At 43.8% G+C, this 16,953-nt stretch overlaps 1 protein-coding gene across 2 annotated transcripts; it reads right to left on the bottom strand.

Moving 5' to 3' along the window:
* Window positions 1–8,622: 8,622 nt before the first annotated feature.
* Window positions 8,623–14,606, bottom strand: LSM6 (LSM6 homolog, U6 small nuclear RNA and mRNA degradation associated). 2 transcript variants are annotated; one of them, XM_042049415.1, is made up of 4 exons: window positions 14,544–14,606; window positions 13,504–13,613; window positions 10,295–10,408; window positions 8,623–8,798 (listed from the first exon to the last, which is right to left on the bottom strand). In XM_042049415.1, the coding sequence occupies exons 2-4, from the start codon at window positions 13,595–13,597 to the stop codon at window positions 8,764–8,766; spliced, it is 243 nt and encodes an 80-aa protein (XP_041905349.1). In that variant the 5' UTR covers window positions 13,598–13,613; window positions 14,544–14,606; the 3' UTR covers window positions 8,623–8,763. The 2 variants fall into 2 exon arrangements, with proteins under 2 accessions (XP_041905349.1, XP_041905348.1); XM_042049414.1 differs by lacking the exon at window positions 14,544–14,606 and adding an exon at window positions 14,146–14,265.
* Between the last annotated feature and the right edge of the window lie 2,347 nt (window positions 14,607–16,953).

The following is a 16,953-nucleotide window of genomic DNA, read 5'->3' as shown; positions in this document are numbered from 1 at the left end:
CCTACAGCAGGAAACAACGTGCAGTTCACTTCAAAGCAGTGGCTTCCCGAATGGTGCCATTGATTTATCTGATCTCCAGAGTCACCCTCCCCCCTGGCTTTATACAAAAGGGAATAAGTGATTTCTGTGGCACCTGGAGCCACTTTGGGAATCCGCAGCATTCACATTCTGAAGTAAATTGTTGAGGCTGTGGGAGAGAAGAGCCCCCCACAAGAGGATGTATTTCTTGTGAAGCTGCCCATGGAGGGAGCAGCCAGAAAAGATTTACTCTAAAGAGTCTTGTGGGTTTTAGGAGGAGAAGCAGGCTCTGTACAGCCACACTCAGCACCCTCCACCACTCCCAGCCCAAATGTACAGCCTGATCAATGGGGGAAACATCTGCCCCTTGGACCTGCAGAGCTGCTGCAGGCCCCATCACATGTGGGGCTGGTGCCCGGCGCTGGGTGTCACAGAGCTGCATCCCTGCGGTGACAGCACAAAACACATTTCCAGATTGACCAGAGTGTTGTGCCATTCTGCTTTTTCAAAATGCACTTTTCAAAGTGAAGCTAAAGGATGAGTGTGTGCTATTTATTACAGTAGGTATCGCAAGGCAGGTGCTTCTGATTTTAATGTAGCACTAACATCTTCTTTTCAACATGCAGCCTTTCCTGCCTTAGATGTCATTACACTTAGTCAGTGAGTAAATGTAAATAATTCAGAGGCAACAGAGGCTGAGGTCTAGCTTACACCTCCCTCTCAAACACTTCTGAAACTTGCCAGCTGACTAATATAAGCGCCACTGTGTGCGAAACAGTTCATGCCCAGCCTAAAGCAGCAAGCAGATGGATGCAGTTTAACCTTCCACAGCCAAGCATCCTGCCACTCCAACCAGTTGTGTGCCAGAAGATGCTCGTGGGAGTCATGGGAGCCTTTGCTAACTCTCCCAGCCCTGCTAGACCAGCGGCAGGATGCCTACTCTTCATGGAGCCAGCCTCCCCTCTGGGTACACCTAAACCTCCCTTGCTGGGTAAGATTTCTCGCAGGAGCTCATGGAAGTGGCCCCGAGCAGCAGCCCTTTCCCTTGGGTGTTGCCCCGGCTGTGCCGTTTCCCATCCCAGCCCCAGCCGCCCTCCTGTGCCCATCCCCGCAGGGGAGCAGCGCTGCTCCCTGGGGCTGCCCGGGCTCAGGCTGCCGGTGCCGCCGGCGCTTACCTTGGGACGCGTTCGCTGCCGGGCTCGCTGCCACCACTGCCCTGCCAGCCTGCCGGAGACCCATCCTTTCAGGGACCTTCCTCGCCTGCTCCTCTAATGGGAAGTGCAGCAGCTGTTACTGCTAATACCCACCACCCACAGCAGTTCTCTGCCAGTGCCCAAATCCTGCTTTAATCATGTTAGATTTTTTCTTCATATCCTACACCTTTTTTTTTCTTTTCTTTTTTCTCTTTCTCTCTCTCTTTTTTTTTCGTGTGTGTGTACGTGTGTGCATGCGTGTATGCGCGCTAACTCTCCAAGCTTCTTCAATGCAAACAAAGGCAACTAGTGGAGAAGGGAGGGGAGACCCACAGCAAATCATGGGGTTTGTGTGGGACACCCTGAAACTCCTGTGCAGAGGCGCAGGATGATGGGACTTTTTCTTCCCTGTTACCCTCCCCACACAGACATCCCCCCTTCCATGCCAAGCCACATCAGTTCCCTCCATGACCCCCGAGCAGTGTGCCCATCTCTGATGCTTACATGGGATTAATTTTGGCAGTAAAAGCAGAATTTTGCTACAAAGGCTGGGAAGGTTCATCACATGTGCCAGCCTTGCCAGAAGGAGCCATCAACACCCCACAAATCCCCCGAAGCTGGCACAGGGGACCAAACATCTGATAAGTGTGACTGTCCCCCGGCACATGAGCTGTATTCACGTCCTGGCTGTCAGCCCTGCTCCTTGCCCGAGCTTTGCTGCAGCTGTGCTGGCAGTCGGTCCCTGGGTTTCCCAGCTTCTCAGATCCACCTTGTCACTGCAGACTGTTCTGGTGATCAGGGCTCTCTGATGACCCTGGCCACTGTCACTAGGCTCGCCCTGCTCCCTGCCAGTGGCTCATTTCTGCCAGTGGTGCCTTATCTGTAATCCTGTTTGGGATCTGACCAGTGTGGGAATCTGTCCAGAGTGGGCAATCCTGGTGACCTCTGCCTAGGGCACCCCCAAAAAACAGGGGGCAAGCTTGCAGATGCTTCACTTATTAGCACTGTTCCCATCAGCCTGCCCTGCTCTACAGCCTGTCCTTCAGAAGAGACACAAGATGCTGGGCTGGTGCTGAGGTTCTGCTGCTGACAGCCCAGCTCTCAGCTGTTTAACTGGTTGGAAAGTATGGAAACTGGTGGTACTGGGCTCTCATCAGCCTGCTCTCCTCTGCATTTGAAAGAGGCCTTAAAATCACTGAATTTCAAGATATAATGTAAGTCTTGTAGTTTTCTCAGTGGAAGCAGAGCATAGTTCAGGGGGAGGGAGGACAAGTTTGAATTACTGATTCTGTTCCAGTATGTAATTGCCCATCCTTCATATACAAAAGAGAATACCTTTATGCTGTATTGATGACTAATCCTTTCCTGAAATCAGCCAGTCTCTTACGGTTTTCCTTCCTAACTTATTCCTAAAATAAAGCATCCTTTGCTTGTAATTAAGCAGCAGCTCCAGACCTCTGGCAATCTGCAGGAGAAACACCAAACACGTTGCAACCATTCCAGCATGGTGGCTAGGTCTGAAAACAGTATTCCATGTGGGTGTGGGTCTTTGCATTGTGTTACAGCATTGCATGGTCTTCTCCAGCTGCTGTCATGGATTGGGCACATGATTCCATTATACCAGCTCCAGTGAGGACCATTTCTCCACTGACTCTCACCTGGAAAATAGGGAAAAGCAGCCAAGTGCAGACCCTGAAACAGCAGTGTTCAGTGTTCCCCTGGAGCACCATGCAAAGCTGTGGGGAGAAGAGGCTCAAACAGATCCAACCCATCTATAACAGCATAGGATGTAGGGCAGTGTTGAACTGTCCACCCTCACTTCCAAGGCTGCAGCAGCCTCTGGCAGGGCAGGGCATGCTGCTGTTCACAGGTTCAGCTGCAAGGGTCAGATGGCACTGCCTGGACAGTGTTAATTGCTGGGCTGATCTGAAGTACAGCCTTACACAGTGTTCATCCTCACTGCCTGCTCTCAAGCACAGGAACTCAGTGGCTTCAAAGCCACAGTCAAAGCAAATGTCACAACCATCTCCTCCTCAGAGGTGGAAAAAGCCTGTCACAGTCACTACCATGACACAAGCATCTACCAGCAGCCTCCAACTGCTCATTCAAATGCCAAGTGACAGGCAGATGTTTTCAGCAAGAAATACAGCCCTCTCAGAGCCTTTGGTTGCATCACCCACCAGGACAGCATTGCCTCAGCTTTCTCTGGCCAGGGCTGTGACCTGCTGGAGTCACTCGAGCTCAGCTGGGCTCAGCGCATCGCTCTGACCAGGGGGCCCAGACAGGCACTGCTGGAACTGGAGAGAGGATTGCCTTTTGCCTGTCCTAAATGTCTGTGTCCGTAGGGAGCTGGCAAGGAGAAGGGGACGTAAGACAACCTACACCCTGCCTATTGTTTTCCCAGCAGCATTTGTTAGTGGATTTCTAGAAGAAAAAGCCCCACAAACTACAGTTAGGAATTTGAAATAGCACTGGGGGAAACTGTGCATGCTCTATAATACCTTGATAATTAAGGTAGAATATAAACCATATAACTTGAAATTTGATTGCTGAAGTGCACAGAAGGATTACAAACCCAGTAACATTGCAGGCTCTTTGGTGCAGAAACTCTGTCCTTCTTGCAGATTGCTTCTACATCTCCACACCACTGGGGCACAACAGGGACAGCAGATGTGGAGCAGGTGCAGTAGAGATCAGTATGTAATATGGGCATGGATGTAAGAAACACAGAGCTGACACTCCAGAGCAAGCTGGTTGCTTCATTGACAGGCTGGGAAATACTTTGCTGCTGCAGGATAATAACGGTTTTAATGAATTAGAAGTCCCTCCTGGTCAGCTGGCAGCCACCTGAGTCCTGTGAACAAAGTTTGAGGGGGCTTAGGAAAGAGTGGGCAGGTTGATCAAGCAGAGAGCTTGAAGGTGGCAACAGTTGAGCCCAGACCACAAGGAAGTGATCATTAAACCAGCAAAGCTGGCAGCACCACCTTATTTAAGAATATTTCAAGTTATCTTTAAAACAAAGAGCAGTGGCCAGCTGTGAGATGAGTGGTTAAAAACCCATGGTAGTCCACAGGGAGAATGGAGAACAAGCTCTACAAACTGGCATCTCAGGGTGACCTATGCATGCCTGTGCCTCTGTGTTAGGGGAGACCAGGATGTTTTTCTGATGCTAGTTAGGCAGAGGGTTGGCAAAAGTACTGGCAGGTCCTTTCCCTTTTATCCAGTTGACTATTCTTGCTGTTCTTCTGTCACTTACTGAAGTGTGACAGTGACTAAAATGTCACTGCTGGGAATGAACTGACACATGCATGCAACATACAGTGTGAGCCTCCTTCCCTCACAAATTCAAACCAAAATAACCCTTTATTTTATTTATTAACTGCTGCAACCTGGGCAGCTGTTCTGCTCTAGAGGAGGGGTTGGGGGGAGAGAAAGAGAGAGAGAGAGAGAGAGAGAGATAAGGCCTAGCAACAAACAGCTTAATGATTGCTTTATGAAGTGTACAGACAGCAAGTAGAATGAACATGCCCTCAGATGCTGGGCTCCCCACATTCCTGTGGCAACAGACAGAACCCACATGGATTTTCCCACAGTGCGCTGAGCAGAACAGATGCAAATCATCCATGGAGAGCTGCTCTCCCTTTTCGTCACGAGCTATTTTATAATTTCCATACACAAACCCAGTTCTATTCTAAAGGATGATCTCTTGCTGCTGCTCTGTTAGATAAAGGCAAGGCCAGGCAGGTGGTGTGATCACAGCACCGAATGGGAGCTGCCTGTGAGCTCCGTCACGGTGACCTGGCAGAGGAATCCTGTGGCCGAGGGTCCCTCGCTCAGGGTCAATACAGCAGCCCAGAAAATGCCCCCTCCCATCTGATTTCAGGCCTTGGAGAACAGTTTGGCACAGGAATCCTAGACTTGAAACTGCTGACTCCACAGCCTGCTTGTTTTCAAAACCAACATAGGGCTGGAGCTGGCCACAGGTGTGAGTCGGGGTATTAAAGATCAGGCATTGCTCTGGTACCATCAGTCATACGTTGCAAGGCTGTCACTTTGCAAACACTTTCATGCTTTCTTATCTCCCAGGAACAACACAGCTGTGGGGCACAGCTGGTTTTCAGAACTGTGAAAAAGCTTGAGGAACTAATGGGCAACTCAGAAAGGTTTTGAGTAGCTGTTTTGTCATCATAACATCACAAAAAAGATATAAAGAACTCAAATGAATGATGTTCAGAGTGGTTAGCAGTAGATTCCCTTTGAACTAGGAACCAGGTGGAAAGTAATTGTAAAAGTGAGTGGTAGTCAGGGTATATACCTTTAAAACAAAACCTTCCTAGCATGACCTGCTCCCTTTATATAGGAGCAACTCCAGGGCACTGCAGGCTTTAGCTTTGGCTGCTTCACCATGCAGTGAGTACTTGCCTTCTTCCAGACTTTCTCTAGTTTTCGTGAGGTATGCTGTGCTGCTGCTCCCAGCCAGGCTTTTGTTTAAGGAGATGTGGCTCAGTTTGGCTTTTCAAGTGCAAGAAACTTGTGCTGGATGTGGTGTGGGCAGGTAGCAAATTCATAGTTACTGCTCTTCCTGGAATCTGTCTGTGAACTGAATGTGTAGCTGAGGGTGGGGTAGTGGTTGAATGGCTGTGGTTTTATGGTGGGATCTCATTGCATAAAAGTACTATCAACTTGAGTGCAGCTTTAGTCTTTGAAATTCAGTAATTTTTGTTTGTTAGTTTTGGATTACTTAATTTTGGGTACATTCTTCCAAGAAAAGTGGACAAATGCTTGCAGGTTGTTCAAGGCACTTACATTTCATTGTCAATTCTGATCTCAACGAGCTTGATCCCCAAGTGGAACTGTTTTATACACAGGTATTGGGGCAAGAGCATCAGGATGTGGTAAATGATGTAACATAGAGGATACGAGTGCTAGTATCTCATGCTGTCCTTTGTGTATGAAGGTGTATTGTGTTTTTAAGAGTGTACTTGTATCTCCCAGTGGGATAAAGAGTTTATAAATTAGGCTGGGTCATCAAGACTTTGTGAAACATAACCTTTCTGCTTTGATGTTGATGTACATATATAATGCCATGCAACTCTGGATAGCATTCCAGGTGACATTCTGAAAGCTGTGGATTTACTTGCAAATGTAATGTTGTCCTACACAATATGTGCAAGTCAAAATCTAAAAGATAAGTAGAATAAATCCAATATGAGTGTTTTATCCAACCAAAACCAGGCTACATTTGAACACTGGACTGCCTAATTGAAATCAAGTTTAATGTTTACTTGATTTAAACACTGGGGTCGAAAAATGAATTCGAGGGTAAAATCTTGTAAAATAAACTGAAACTCAGTGATTGTGGGAATTAAATGCTTCATTTCTTTTGCTACTTTTGAAATTTAAATATGAATTACAACAGCTGATCTTCAAGGCAAATCTTCCTGTCCACCTCACATAGTAATAGCGACTTCATGACCTAGAATACATTAAAAAACCCCTTGGCATGTAAACCACATAGTATTTATATTTATACAGAGTTTAGTATGTGATTAGACCACCAGAAGTAGCAGATTACAACTGTTCTATGGAAACAGAACTGCAGTTAAAAAGTTAACAATGCAAATTCTTGACATTAAATCAAAGTCTGCAAAATGTGTTGCTATACGTGGGTAGGTGTGTGGAGAGGGAGAAAAATTTAACCCTGTATTAAAATAAAAACAAAAAACCAAACAACAAAATCCAGACAGTTTCCAGGACTGAAAGCAGACAGCAACCTGCCAGCTACATATAGATGACAAGGCAAATGAAAAACTGCATGCCCCACTTGGAGGTACATCTTCATTTTTAAAAAAAAGTCACTTACAGAAGAGCAAGCTGGTGATTTGTCTTATATCCTGGACCTTTTTCAACCCTTGTCACAAAATGATAAATTATTGAAGCATATTGTACAGTAGCAACTCTATTTGTGTGTTCTGTCATGGCTTCTGAAGTGCTTACTGTGGAAAGGTTAACTACTGACTGCAAAATAATCTAGAATTATTTCTCCATCTCAAAAAACAGTAAAATTAAAAATTTGCAGACCACATTCTCTCCCTTTGATAACTGGAATGTTACTATTCCCTGCTTGCATCAGAGCTACTGGTACTTGGGAAGAACGAAATAATGTTATATTCACACAGTTGTCTTGTGTTAATCCATCCACAACTAGAAGTACTTTTGTTCTTGGAGGCATTATAAACTGTCCAAAGAATAAAGCAAGGCTTCAGAAAGCTCGCTTTAAAAAATTGGCTCAATAACCTCACCATGAGGTACATTACCCTAACTTGTAACTTTGCCACAAAGAACAAGAGAACATTCTCAGTGTGTGGATGTTAAGTGCAGAAACACTCAGGCAAAGGAATATCTGAATGTTCAGAGTTGGTTTGGGTTTTTTTCTTGGCTGACTGCATGTGAAAGGAGAAAACACGTTATAAATTGGAATAAGTATCCATGTAAAACTGAGCTGGATTTACTCACTGTGCTTTGATTATCTGGGAGCATTGTTGCAAAATACACACAAACAACTTCCCTCCCTGTTGTCTGCTCAGAGGCTCCCCCTCACTAATGCATACCCCATACTCTAATGCTTTTGTTCTCATTTCTGGCTAGACACAGAGAATATAGAGATGGTACCAGGTTGTGGGGGGAATGGATGGGAGAAAGAGGGAACTGGCTGGAGAGGACACATGTGGCATGTTTACAAAAACTTTCAGATTCCTAGTGTGTTTTCAGGAGTAGCTTTAGGTATTAGTTAAAATGGCTTTTTACTGAAAAAGTCCATTGTGTCTGGTAGAGAAGCACAAGAAAAAGGTCACCCCAAGCAGAGGAAGGGTGGGGGGTACACAGGCAGGAGGTGAAGTAGCTACTAGGCTGTACTGACATACCAACTGAGAGCTCTTCACCTCTGACTGACTTCCTCAGCTGGCACAGAGCTTTCTTTACACCCTTAAGGCTTTTCTTCCATTTGATTCAATTCTTTCCCCACCCCTAACTGTTGAAGTGTCAGTGTTACATCTCTTGATTCAATCCACAATTCACGATTTTTTGGACAGCTGAACTTTTTACCCGACGACTCTTACTAGACTGGCATTTAAAGCTGACCCTGTGTTTTCCAAAGGGGACAGGTCATTGTCACCAAACCATTAGCATTTCCCTTCCCAACGTCAGTTAACCTATTGTTTTGCCATAATAAAGGGCTCTGATTTGCAATTACTCCATGCCTGCTTACCTTCCAATCTGTATTTTTGTAACAGCATAATTAAATGAGCTGTTGCTTCAAATTAGTCTTGCAGTACTATTACATGCTTCTCTTTTATTTTTTTTTCTGTACCATGGAACAAAGCAGTGCTTTGAAACAAAAACATTCAGGCAGTTTACACCCGTTCACATTTATTTAAAAAAAATATTTAAACACTTGTGTATTTCACCTGCGGATTATGAACTACAAATCAAATAGGGCTCATCACTTCAAAGAGGTTCACAAGTACAAAAAAACAGCCTCCTTCTGGCATCTTCACATCCTCCTCTTCTGGGTGCTTATGTACAACACTGTGGAAAAGAGAAAGTGGCACACAGAAGAGGGCACTGGTAAATAACACACAGAAGCCTTTTTATTTCAAACATCTTATTTCCATGGCTTGTAAACCGACGCTGTAATAAATCCCATTCAGCACAAACAAAGCCAGGCAACTTTTAACTCCAGGTTTCAAAAAATGCCATTAGATCTAAACATTATGTATTACTTTGGTTCAGTATTTATTTTATTCATAGCCCAACTATGTTCCAGCAGATGTAGGCTGAACAGAGAACAAAGGTAGTGCCCTGCAGTATTACTGAGGGGAGCATGAGAGAGTTCCTCAGCAGCAGAATTACAGGTGTCAGACACTAATGCTGTGATCTTTCAATAAGAGCTGGAAATCGCAAGCACTTAAGGCAAAACTAATGATTAGTTATGAAGGAACACACATCCTCCTCCTGCTTGGCTGATGATATCCCCAGAACAGATCCATTCACAACATGATACTGTGCTACTAAACCTGGGATGTCTTCAGTTCTCTGTCCAGCCGGTTCTTGAGCCTTCTGCCTCTCATCCATTTAACTTTCATAACAGATTATTTCCTTAATTGATCCTCCAGCTGTAATGTCACTCCAGTCCTTAGCATAACAAATCCAAATGCCTTGCAAAAAGCAAGGGTGGGCCTTGTTTCAAGGATTATTTCTCCACCTAAAATGCTTTTACACTGGTACCACATCCTCTTTGACTCTTTTTCTAACATGGGATTTGGTCCTTGTGTCCTTTTATTCCATCCCTCCATTTTCTTCCCAAGCAACTCAGTCAAACTCTGCTTCATTTACCTCCTCTTCAAGTCTCTTCACATCCGACTTGTGAACCTTTTCTATTTTTAGATACTCTTCTCCCTGGCATGTCCTGCTATTACAGCCTGATACCAGGGAGTCATTTCAGGAGCCTGGGATTGTCCTTGAAGTGTACTAAAATCCACCTACTGCACTCAGCTATTCAAAGGCTTGATATTAAAGCATGAGTGATTTTCTTAACTGGTGGTAAAATCTTTACTCAAGAGATGAAAATAGCCTCCAGAACTAAGGATCAGCATTCATTCAGTTCTGGAAAACTGCTTCACCAGAAAATATTAGTGTCACTGTAATAGCTGCACTGTAGCATAAATTTATGCAGTAGCTTGCCTAGAAAACACAAACTCTTATGGTGCAGAGGCCATCTAAGCAAGCAGTAAGTGCAAAAGAGTAAGCCTGTCAAACAGTAGAAAATAAGCTCCAAGGAAGGCTAGAAAAGAGCATGATTCTCTAAATGAACTTCAAGTTCAGAAGCAAAATGGACCACAGGAATGCAGAAAAGCACAGACCCTGGAAAGTGAAACTGTAAAAAGCAAATACTGTTAAGATTTCCAAGACGGGATACTAGTTTTAGGCTTACAGCCAGCTGACTTGCACCTCAACCACCTGTCAGATTCAGAATATCAAAACACAATTTGCTAATGTGCAGCAACAGAAGGAGTAGGAATTACCATTATTTCCTCGGATAAATGCATCCCCGTACTTGTTCTTTAATTGTCCATTTACATATTCTTCAGTCTGCTCCAGAGCTATGTTCATATATCCATCCAGGCAAGCCAGGACACCTGAAAACAGTGGCAGTTTAAAAGAGAATCAGCTTGAACTTACTTTAAAATAAACAAAAATGCATTGTGTTTGAACAGTACAGGAAAAAAACCCACCCTATATCTTTTAACAAACTAAAAATCCAAGCTTGGAGAGGTATCTTTAAAGAATTCAGCTGGCAGAGAGGAATCCCAGGCACTCTGGTAGCAATGTTATCAGTTGGTGTAAGAGTTGTAGGAGTAAAAAAAGAAGTTATTAAGGTATTACTTCAAAAGATGGACAATTTCCACTTTGAATGTTTAAGTTGTCTCTTCTCACTTGTGTTTTAAGCACCCACCAAAAAGAACCTGTGATATTAAGTGTAACTGGATAACCTAAGGACAAAGCTATGTAAACTGAGTTATCAGCAAAACTTGTAAAGGATATAGCTGAAAAACAACCCTTTCAATACAGGACACCATACACGTATTTGTCTTCATGCTTACAGATCTAGAAGAACACTGGCTGCAAGTCTCTGTTTTGATGTCAACAAAATTCTACGTATTTTTCAACAAAGGGCACTGAAATCTTCCCACAAAAATAAAATTACACCGTTTAGATAATGCAATAAAGAAAAAAAAATGTCATTTGTAATATTAGATTATTTTTTGGATCAGGAAAACATGCATTTTAGTAGCACACAATTAATACAGCTTTTTGCAAGTTGTTTTATCTTCCTCTTGCCTGTGGGTTTTCCTGACTTCATCCTTGCAGAGACAATACTACTTAAATAATTTTCCCTCTGTTTGAAAAACACCTAGCTATTTATCTAGCAGTCAAACTTGAAATAATAGTATTTTGGCTGTACTTAGGAAGAGGGAGAAAACTCAGGACACATTCTCATTTTTCGGAAGTGTTACTGTAGGATCTTCCAGTTAATAATCAGGAATTCAACTTCTTCTGCCAATGTGTCATGGTTTAAAGATTATTATTTTCCTTTCTGTTTTTCTCTCTATTGTTTCCACAGACAGAGGAAAAACTGCTCACAAAGTGTCACTAAATGCACCAAAAAACCCAAACCAAAGTCAGGATTCTTTTCCACTCTAGTAATCCTGAGGGATCCACACAACAGAAAACAAAAATCTGTTTGTCCAAAATTAGAATTGGACCATGCGGATTTACCCAAGCTACCACTCAGTGGGCCATAAATGCAGTATTTACAAACTCTTGTTCCTAGAGTGCATTCATGGTTGTTTCATTCTCTTCCTCCTTTTCTTTGTGTTTACTCTTACACCACTAATGGCATCAAATATGATCACTGCCCATCCTGGCTAGCAATTTATCTGTTTTATCTGTATGTAGAGATGTTTTAATGTACATACCCATCTTTACACACAGAAATCATACATTAATGTATCCCTGATTATTTCCTAGGGCTTCCTGCCTTGAATATTTGCAGCACTTGGCAATGACTCAAAACATTTCACAGTTACACATCAACACTTGCATGAGGCCACGGTGGTGCATGTGGGGCCTCAGAGGGTGGAGGCAACAAAAAAATCAGCAACACAGCCTGGGGGAGAATCTGGACAGATCTGCAACAACAGTCTGAGATGCTGTTTTGTAAATGTTTGGCTTTTACAACTGGTGGTCACATTTCTGCAGAAAAAAAACTAAGTGCATATTATTCAAATGAAAACACTACACAGATTTTCTGTCACAAGATCAAAAGAGTGCACAGGGAAATAAGGAAGGGAAGGGGGGAAAAATCCATGACAAATACGGGTGTTCAAGGAACTCTTGTTCAATTAATGTGGTGTTTGACTGAAGGCACATTATACTAGCTTTGCTGAGGGGAAAGTTGAGTATTTCATCTACAGCATTTATAAATGGATCTTACCAAGGGAAAGGTAGCAACGGTCTCAAAGGAAATAGGAAGTACAGCAAAAAAACCAAATCCGGTTTAGCCCTGCCTCGTGTGTACCCTCAGGTAAATGATGACTCGCTTTAATGGACTTTAATGAGCTCTCTTCATTCTCCTGCACTAAAGAACTGACAGAGGCAGTGAACTTTTTAAGCCACGAACCCCACCTGAAGTGCTCAGACAACGTGGTTCTCAAAGAAATGAGAGACTGCAAATTTTGTAAGCTGAGTAACACTGAAGAGAAACAGGAAGTGCCAGTGAACACTCCACCAGTGAACAGAAACAAATTAAAACTGTCATAGCATAGATTCCTTGTCACAGAACAAACAAGTCTCCTCTCACAAGTGCTAAGCTAAGCCAGTTGAAGTAAACCTCTCTGAAGCAGGGATGTGTTGCAGAACCATCATGTTTAAGTAATTAGAGAATAAAATCTCTTAATAGAGCACAATAGAAAATACATGATTAGTTTTAATTGAGTTTGGATACTACTAAAAAAATTGGATAGGTTGATACTGTTATCTTAATGGGAGCAGGACCAGGACATTTCACTACACAGAGAAGTTTAATCTGCTACTGAAAAACATCTATAATCCTATATACAGTCCACATAGGTATACTGGTAGGGTGAAGAAATCAGGAATAAAACTGATGGGTTGTGTTAAAATGAAGTTGGCAAAAGCTACACTAAAGTTCTTCCTGTATCTCTGTGAGTTTTGATCCAACACAGGTCTAGGCAGTTGTTTAACCAAGAATGTCAATAATGCTCTTACCCCTCGTGTAAGAATTCTGTTATGACTGACAGCATGGTTTACTCTGAAGCTTTTCTAGCCCAAGATCTATACTAGGAAATGGAGAACAGAAAGGTGAAGAAAAGTCTAGTTCCAACATGAGGTGCTTAAAGGGGGCAGCTTGGCCATTTCAGGAGTTGTAATTCCAAACAATCTTCCCAGTATCAGTTTAGAAACTCCAAATCATTCAGTTTAGTCATCTGTGACCAAGGACACTAATGATTTAGATCAGTAGTTTAAATCTCTAAATCCACTGTTACCCCCCTTTTTATCACTTTCTCCTTTACTGTCACCATTCTGAGATCTCTGTTCTCACACTCCACGATTCTGGATCACACTGTTTTTCTTTTCAAAATCAATGCATCTATTCCAGTTTCCCCAATGAATTACTTTACTCACTGTGAGAGACAGATGGAGAACTTACCTCGATAATCAACTCCAGAATTTAATTTTACAACAACTGGCCTTCCAATGATTTGTTTTAGGAAGTCACTGGGCGTTTGCTTCCGTAGACTCATCCTGATCTCAGGTTAGCTGAGAAGTGAAAACATTAGGATAAGAGACATGCTTCCACATTGTTTTAAATCCTCTGTACAGACAGGCAGACCCCTGATCTGTCATGCTTTCAGCAGGAGAAAATGCTGAAGGAGATAAAAGCAAAATCTTAAGGGTTGAGATGGGGAGACAGAGCTCCTATAGTCACTGCAATAAACTTTCCCTTTGGCATTTTTATTACTTCTTAAAGTGTAACTAAGAATCCTTGTTTGCCCCACTGTGCATCTGTTAAATTTCAACAGAGCCAAAGGCCTCATCATCCCTAAAACCTTTTGCTAAAATGGTTTTAGAGGGCTAAGCCATAAGTAGGTGTTGCATGTCTTTAGGGGCGGAGGGAGCAGTCCATCCATGTCTGTGCGGGAACAGGAAGAGTAGTTTTGATCTCAGCTCACAAATACAAGAAAAGCATAAATTTAAAAGGATGCCTTCAGATGACACAGCACACTAAGTTAAGGCTTGTGATTAAACCACAGAGGAAAGATGCTGTGGTTAAAAAACGCAGCACACGCACCCAGTTTGCTGCAAGACCCCCTCTGTCAGTGTTCGCTTGACTTCTGCTCTTAACATCGCTTTGTTCTGTGACTTCAGTCTAAGGCAGAAAACACCCGTACGGTGCCAACTTCATTTCGCTGCTTCCTGGGGCAAAGCGCAATGGGCAATTCCAGCCGTGAATCCAGGGATCCTCACTGTTTCCCTACCAACACCCACTGCCACCAGCGATGCTGGCGCCCCAAGGGCTGGGTCCCTTTCCCGGACCACACACGCACTTGGAGCCGCTCCCCCCGTTTGGAACCCTCGTGTTCCAGCCCGGCCCCAGCGCCCCGGGGGAGGTCCCGGCCGGAGACCGCGGCTCCATGGCAAGCCCCCACGGAGGGCACAGGCGCGGCCTCGGGCCGGCCCCACACTCACCGCCCGCCGCCTCTCCCGGCGCTTCCCGCGCCCTTTCCCGGCGCTCCCCGCCCGCCGCGGCCCCGCCCCGCTACGGCGGCCGGGCGGGACAATCCGCGCAGGGGCCGGAGCGCGGGGCGGGGCCGGGGGCTGAGGGCGCGCTCCTCTTGCCCGTGGAGGCTCCCCCGAGGCGCTGAGGCCGCGCTGCGGGGGGATCGCGGGAGACGAGCCCCGGTCCCTCACGGACATGGGGGTGGTTCTTTGTGTCTTGCTTAGAGTTCCACACAATATAACGTCCCATCGGTTTCTTACGGAGAGAATCTTACAGGAAAAAGATGTCTTGTGGGAAAAAAACCCACAGGACCAGTTAGGTTGGGAAAGACCTCAGAGATCATCGAGTCCAACCTGCTAGTCAGCACCCCCGTGTCAACCAGACCGTGGCACCGAGTGCCACATCCAGTCTTTCGTTAAATGCCTCCAGGAGGTAACTCCTCCACCTCCCTGGGCAGCCCATCCCAATGTCTAATCACCCTTTCTGTGAAGAAGTTCCTCCTAATGTCCGATACGATCCAGTACATTATTGTATTCTACTCTAATGAGATCCTGTTGATTCCCAAATAATCTTGTACTTACTGGAGACACAGTGAGCACCTCGCAGGTGTCCTGTCCAGGAGCAGACACGAAAGTGCTGAAGGTGCCGCTCAGTTCATTTCGCAGAGGAATTGGTGAACATAGAAACCGAAGAGATTTTTTTTTTTTAAAGTCACCTGGGAATAACTTGCCACAAGGAGAAGCCGAATTCACCTTCTACTCTTCTACTTCTCCCTGTCATCTCACTTGTTTTTCCTGCTTTCTCCCAGCTATCTCCTGATGTCTGGAAAATACTTTTTTTTTTTTTTTTAGGATTTAGTACTGTGACAGGAGTTAATCATCTGTGAAAGCTTCTGGACTGTTTTGTTTTGTTGGGTTTTTTTATTCGTCCATTATTGATTTAGTATCTTTCCAAACTTCTCAGTTCTCGTGATACAAAGAAAATATACCATGGCTTTTCAGAAGACAGATTTGTATTCTTGCTTCTTTCTAGAGTTATCTTCTCTTTTTGAACACGTGTCCAGTAACAATTTTTTCTCCAAAGCTTAGACTAAATGGCTTTAAGAGGCAAGGGCTGCAAACCCGACCTCACTCACCTGCCAGTCCCAGAGTTCAAGCACAGGCTCGGTCAGGGAAGTTTGGCCGCACTGTGCCTGTGTTTCCAGGCAACCGTCATGTTAATCAGGAGCATCCAACTGTGCTTGATTATATCTAGTACTTGAAGCAGAAAAGGAACATAAAATAGTTACTCCAGGGAGCAGACTTGCAAAGTTTTATTTGGCTGCCTGGCTTCAGTGAGTAATGCTTTGATAAGGGAATATTCCTGTTTTCATTGTTATCAATGTCCAGTATAAAGATTGGGCAAATAAAATTTTCATGCCTGGGCTGGTAAATTTGCATGGCAATTTTGCAAATACAACCAGGGACACTTTGTTTTGTGAGTCTTCCTCTTTGTTTTATTTCTTACGAGTTTGTCTTCAGAACTTGTATTTCTTTCTTTCTGAGCCATCAGAAACTGATGAGCTGTTTTGCCTTCTGCTCAATAGGCTGCTTTCTAGCTCACTGAGGCTTATACTTAATTACAGTTTCTATGTGTGTGGATACTTTGATTGTCTGCTGTCAGTCAAGAAAATCCTTGTACTTTCCTGCTTCACAGCCTGTGAACCTCACAAACACATCGGAGCTTTAGGCATTGAGATTGGCAAAGTCGATATTTTTAGCTCCCCTCTTCCATAGTTTGAGACCAAGTCATGAACCCAAATCTTGGGTAATTTTCCTTGGTTTGCCACAGGTCTCAAAGCAGTCTCATGTGCTGTTCCCAGAGGTAAATTAGCCTTAAATGGACTCCTTAAGGATTCCAAATCTCCAAGAGTGAAAATATAATTCAGGTGTCATTGACTAATGATTATCTTTTGTTTGTTTGTGCTCTAGATTAAAACATATTTTGTTCTAAAATGTTGCATACCTCGCTCTCAGTAGATTTTTTTAAATGCTGCATTGCTTTATCTTTTCCTAGTGTACCATGGTAGAGCTTTTTCAGCTGTATAACTCATGGAAATCAGTGAGATGCTGCCCTTGCGTTTTAATCAAGATGAACTTGAAAGGTGAACATTGTAAGTGATAGAAATTATTTATAATTTGGTAATAAAAGTTTATGTCTAGCGCTCCAAATTTCACACATCTGCTATGTGCTGGCCTTGAGATATAGAACAATTGCAATTGCCTTTACATTTGGCCTCAGATGAAAGGTCATAAATTACAATGATAGAGTTTGTAGTCGTTCCCAGCTCACAAAATTTCCATATTAACATCTTCACCTCAAACATAAATGGTTACAGAG

Source organism: Corvus kubaryi, unplaced genomic scaffold (assembly GCF_017639235.1).
Source record: "Corvus kubaryi isolate FWS band 111438036 unplaced genomic scaffold, C.kubaryi_AGA036_p1.0 71, whole genome shotgun sequence".
NCBI classification, from domain to species: domain Eukaryota; kingdom Metazoa; phylum Chordata; class Aves; order Passeriformes; family Corvidae; genus Corvus; species Corvus kubaryi.
This window is presented reverse-complemented; position numbering and strand designations above follow the sequence as displayed.

Excerpts from the sequence above, each read along its gene's own strand:
- LSM6 (XM_042049415.1), bottom strand. The coding sequence starts at position 13,597 with ATGAGTCTACGGAAGCAAACGCCCAGTGACTTCCTAAAACAAATCATT. Across the intron at positions 10,409-13,503 it reads TTCTGGAGTTGATTATCGAG|GTGTCCTGGCTTGCCTGGAT; the intron begins GTAAGTTCTCCA and ends CACTGTTTTCAG. Across the intron at positions 8,799-10,294 it reads ATTTATCCGAGGAAATAATG|TGTTGTACATAAGCACCCAG; the intron begins GTAATTCCTACT and ends TCTTTTCCACAG.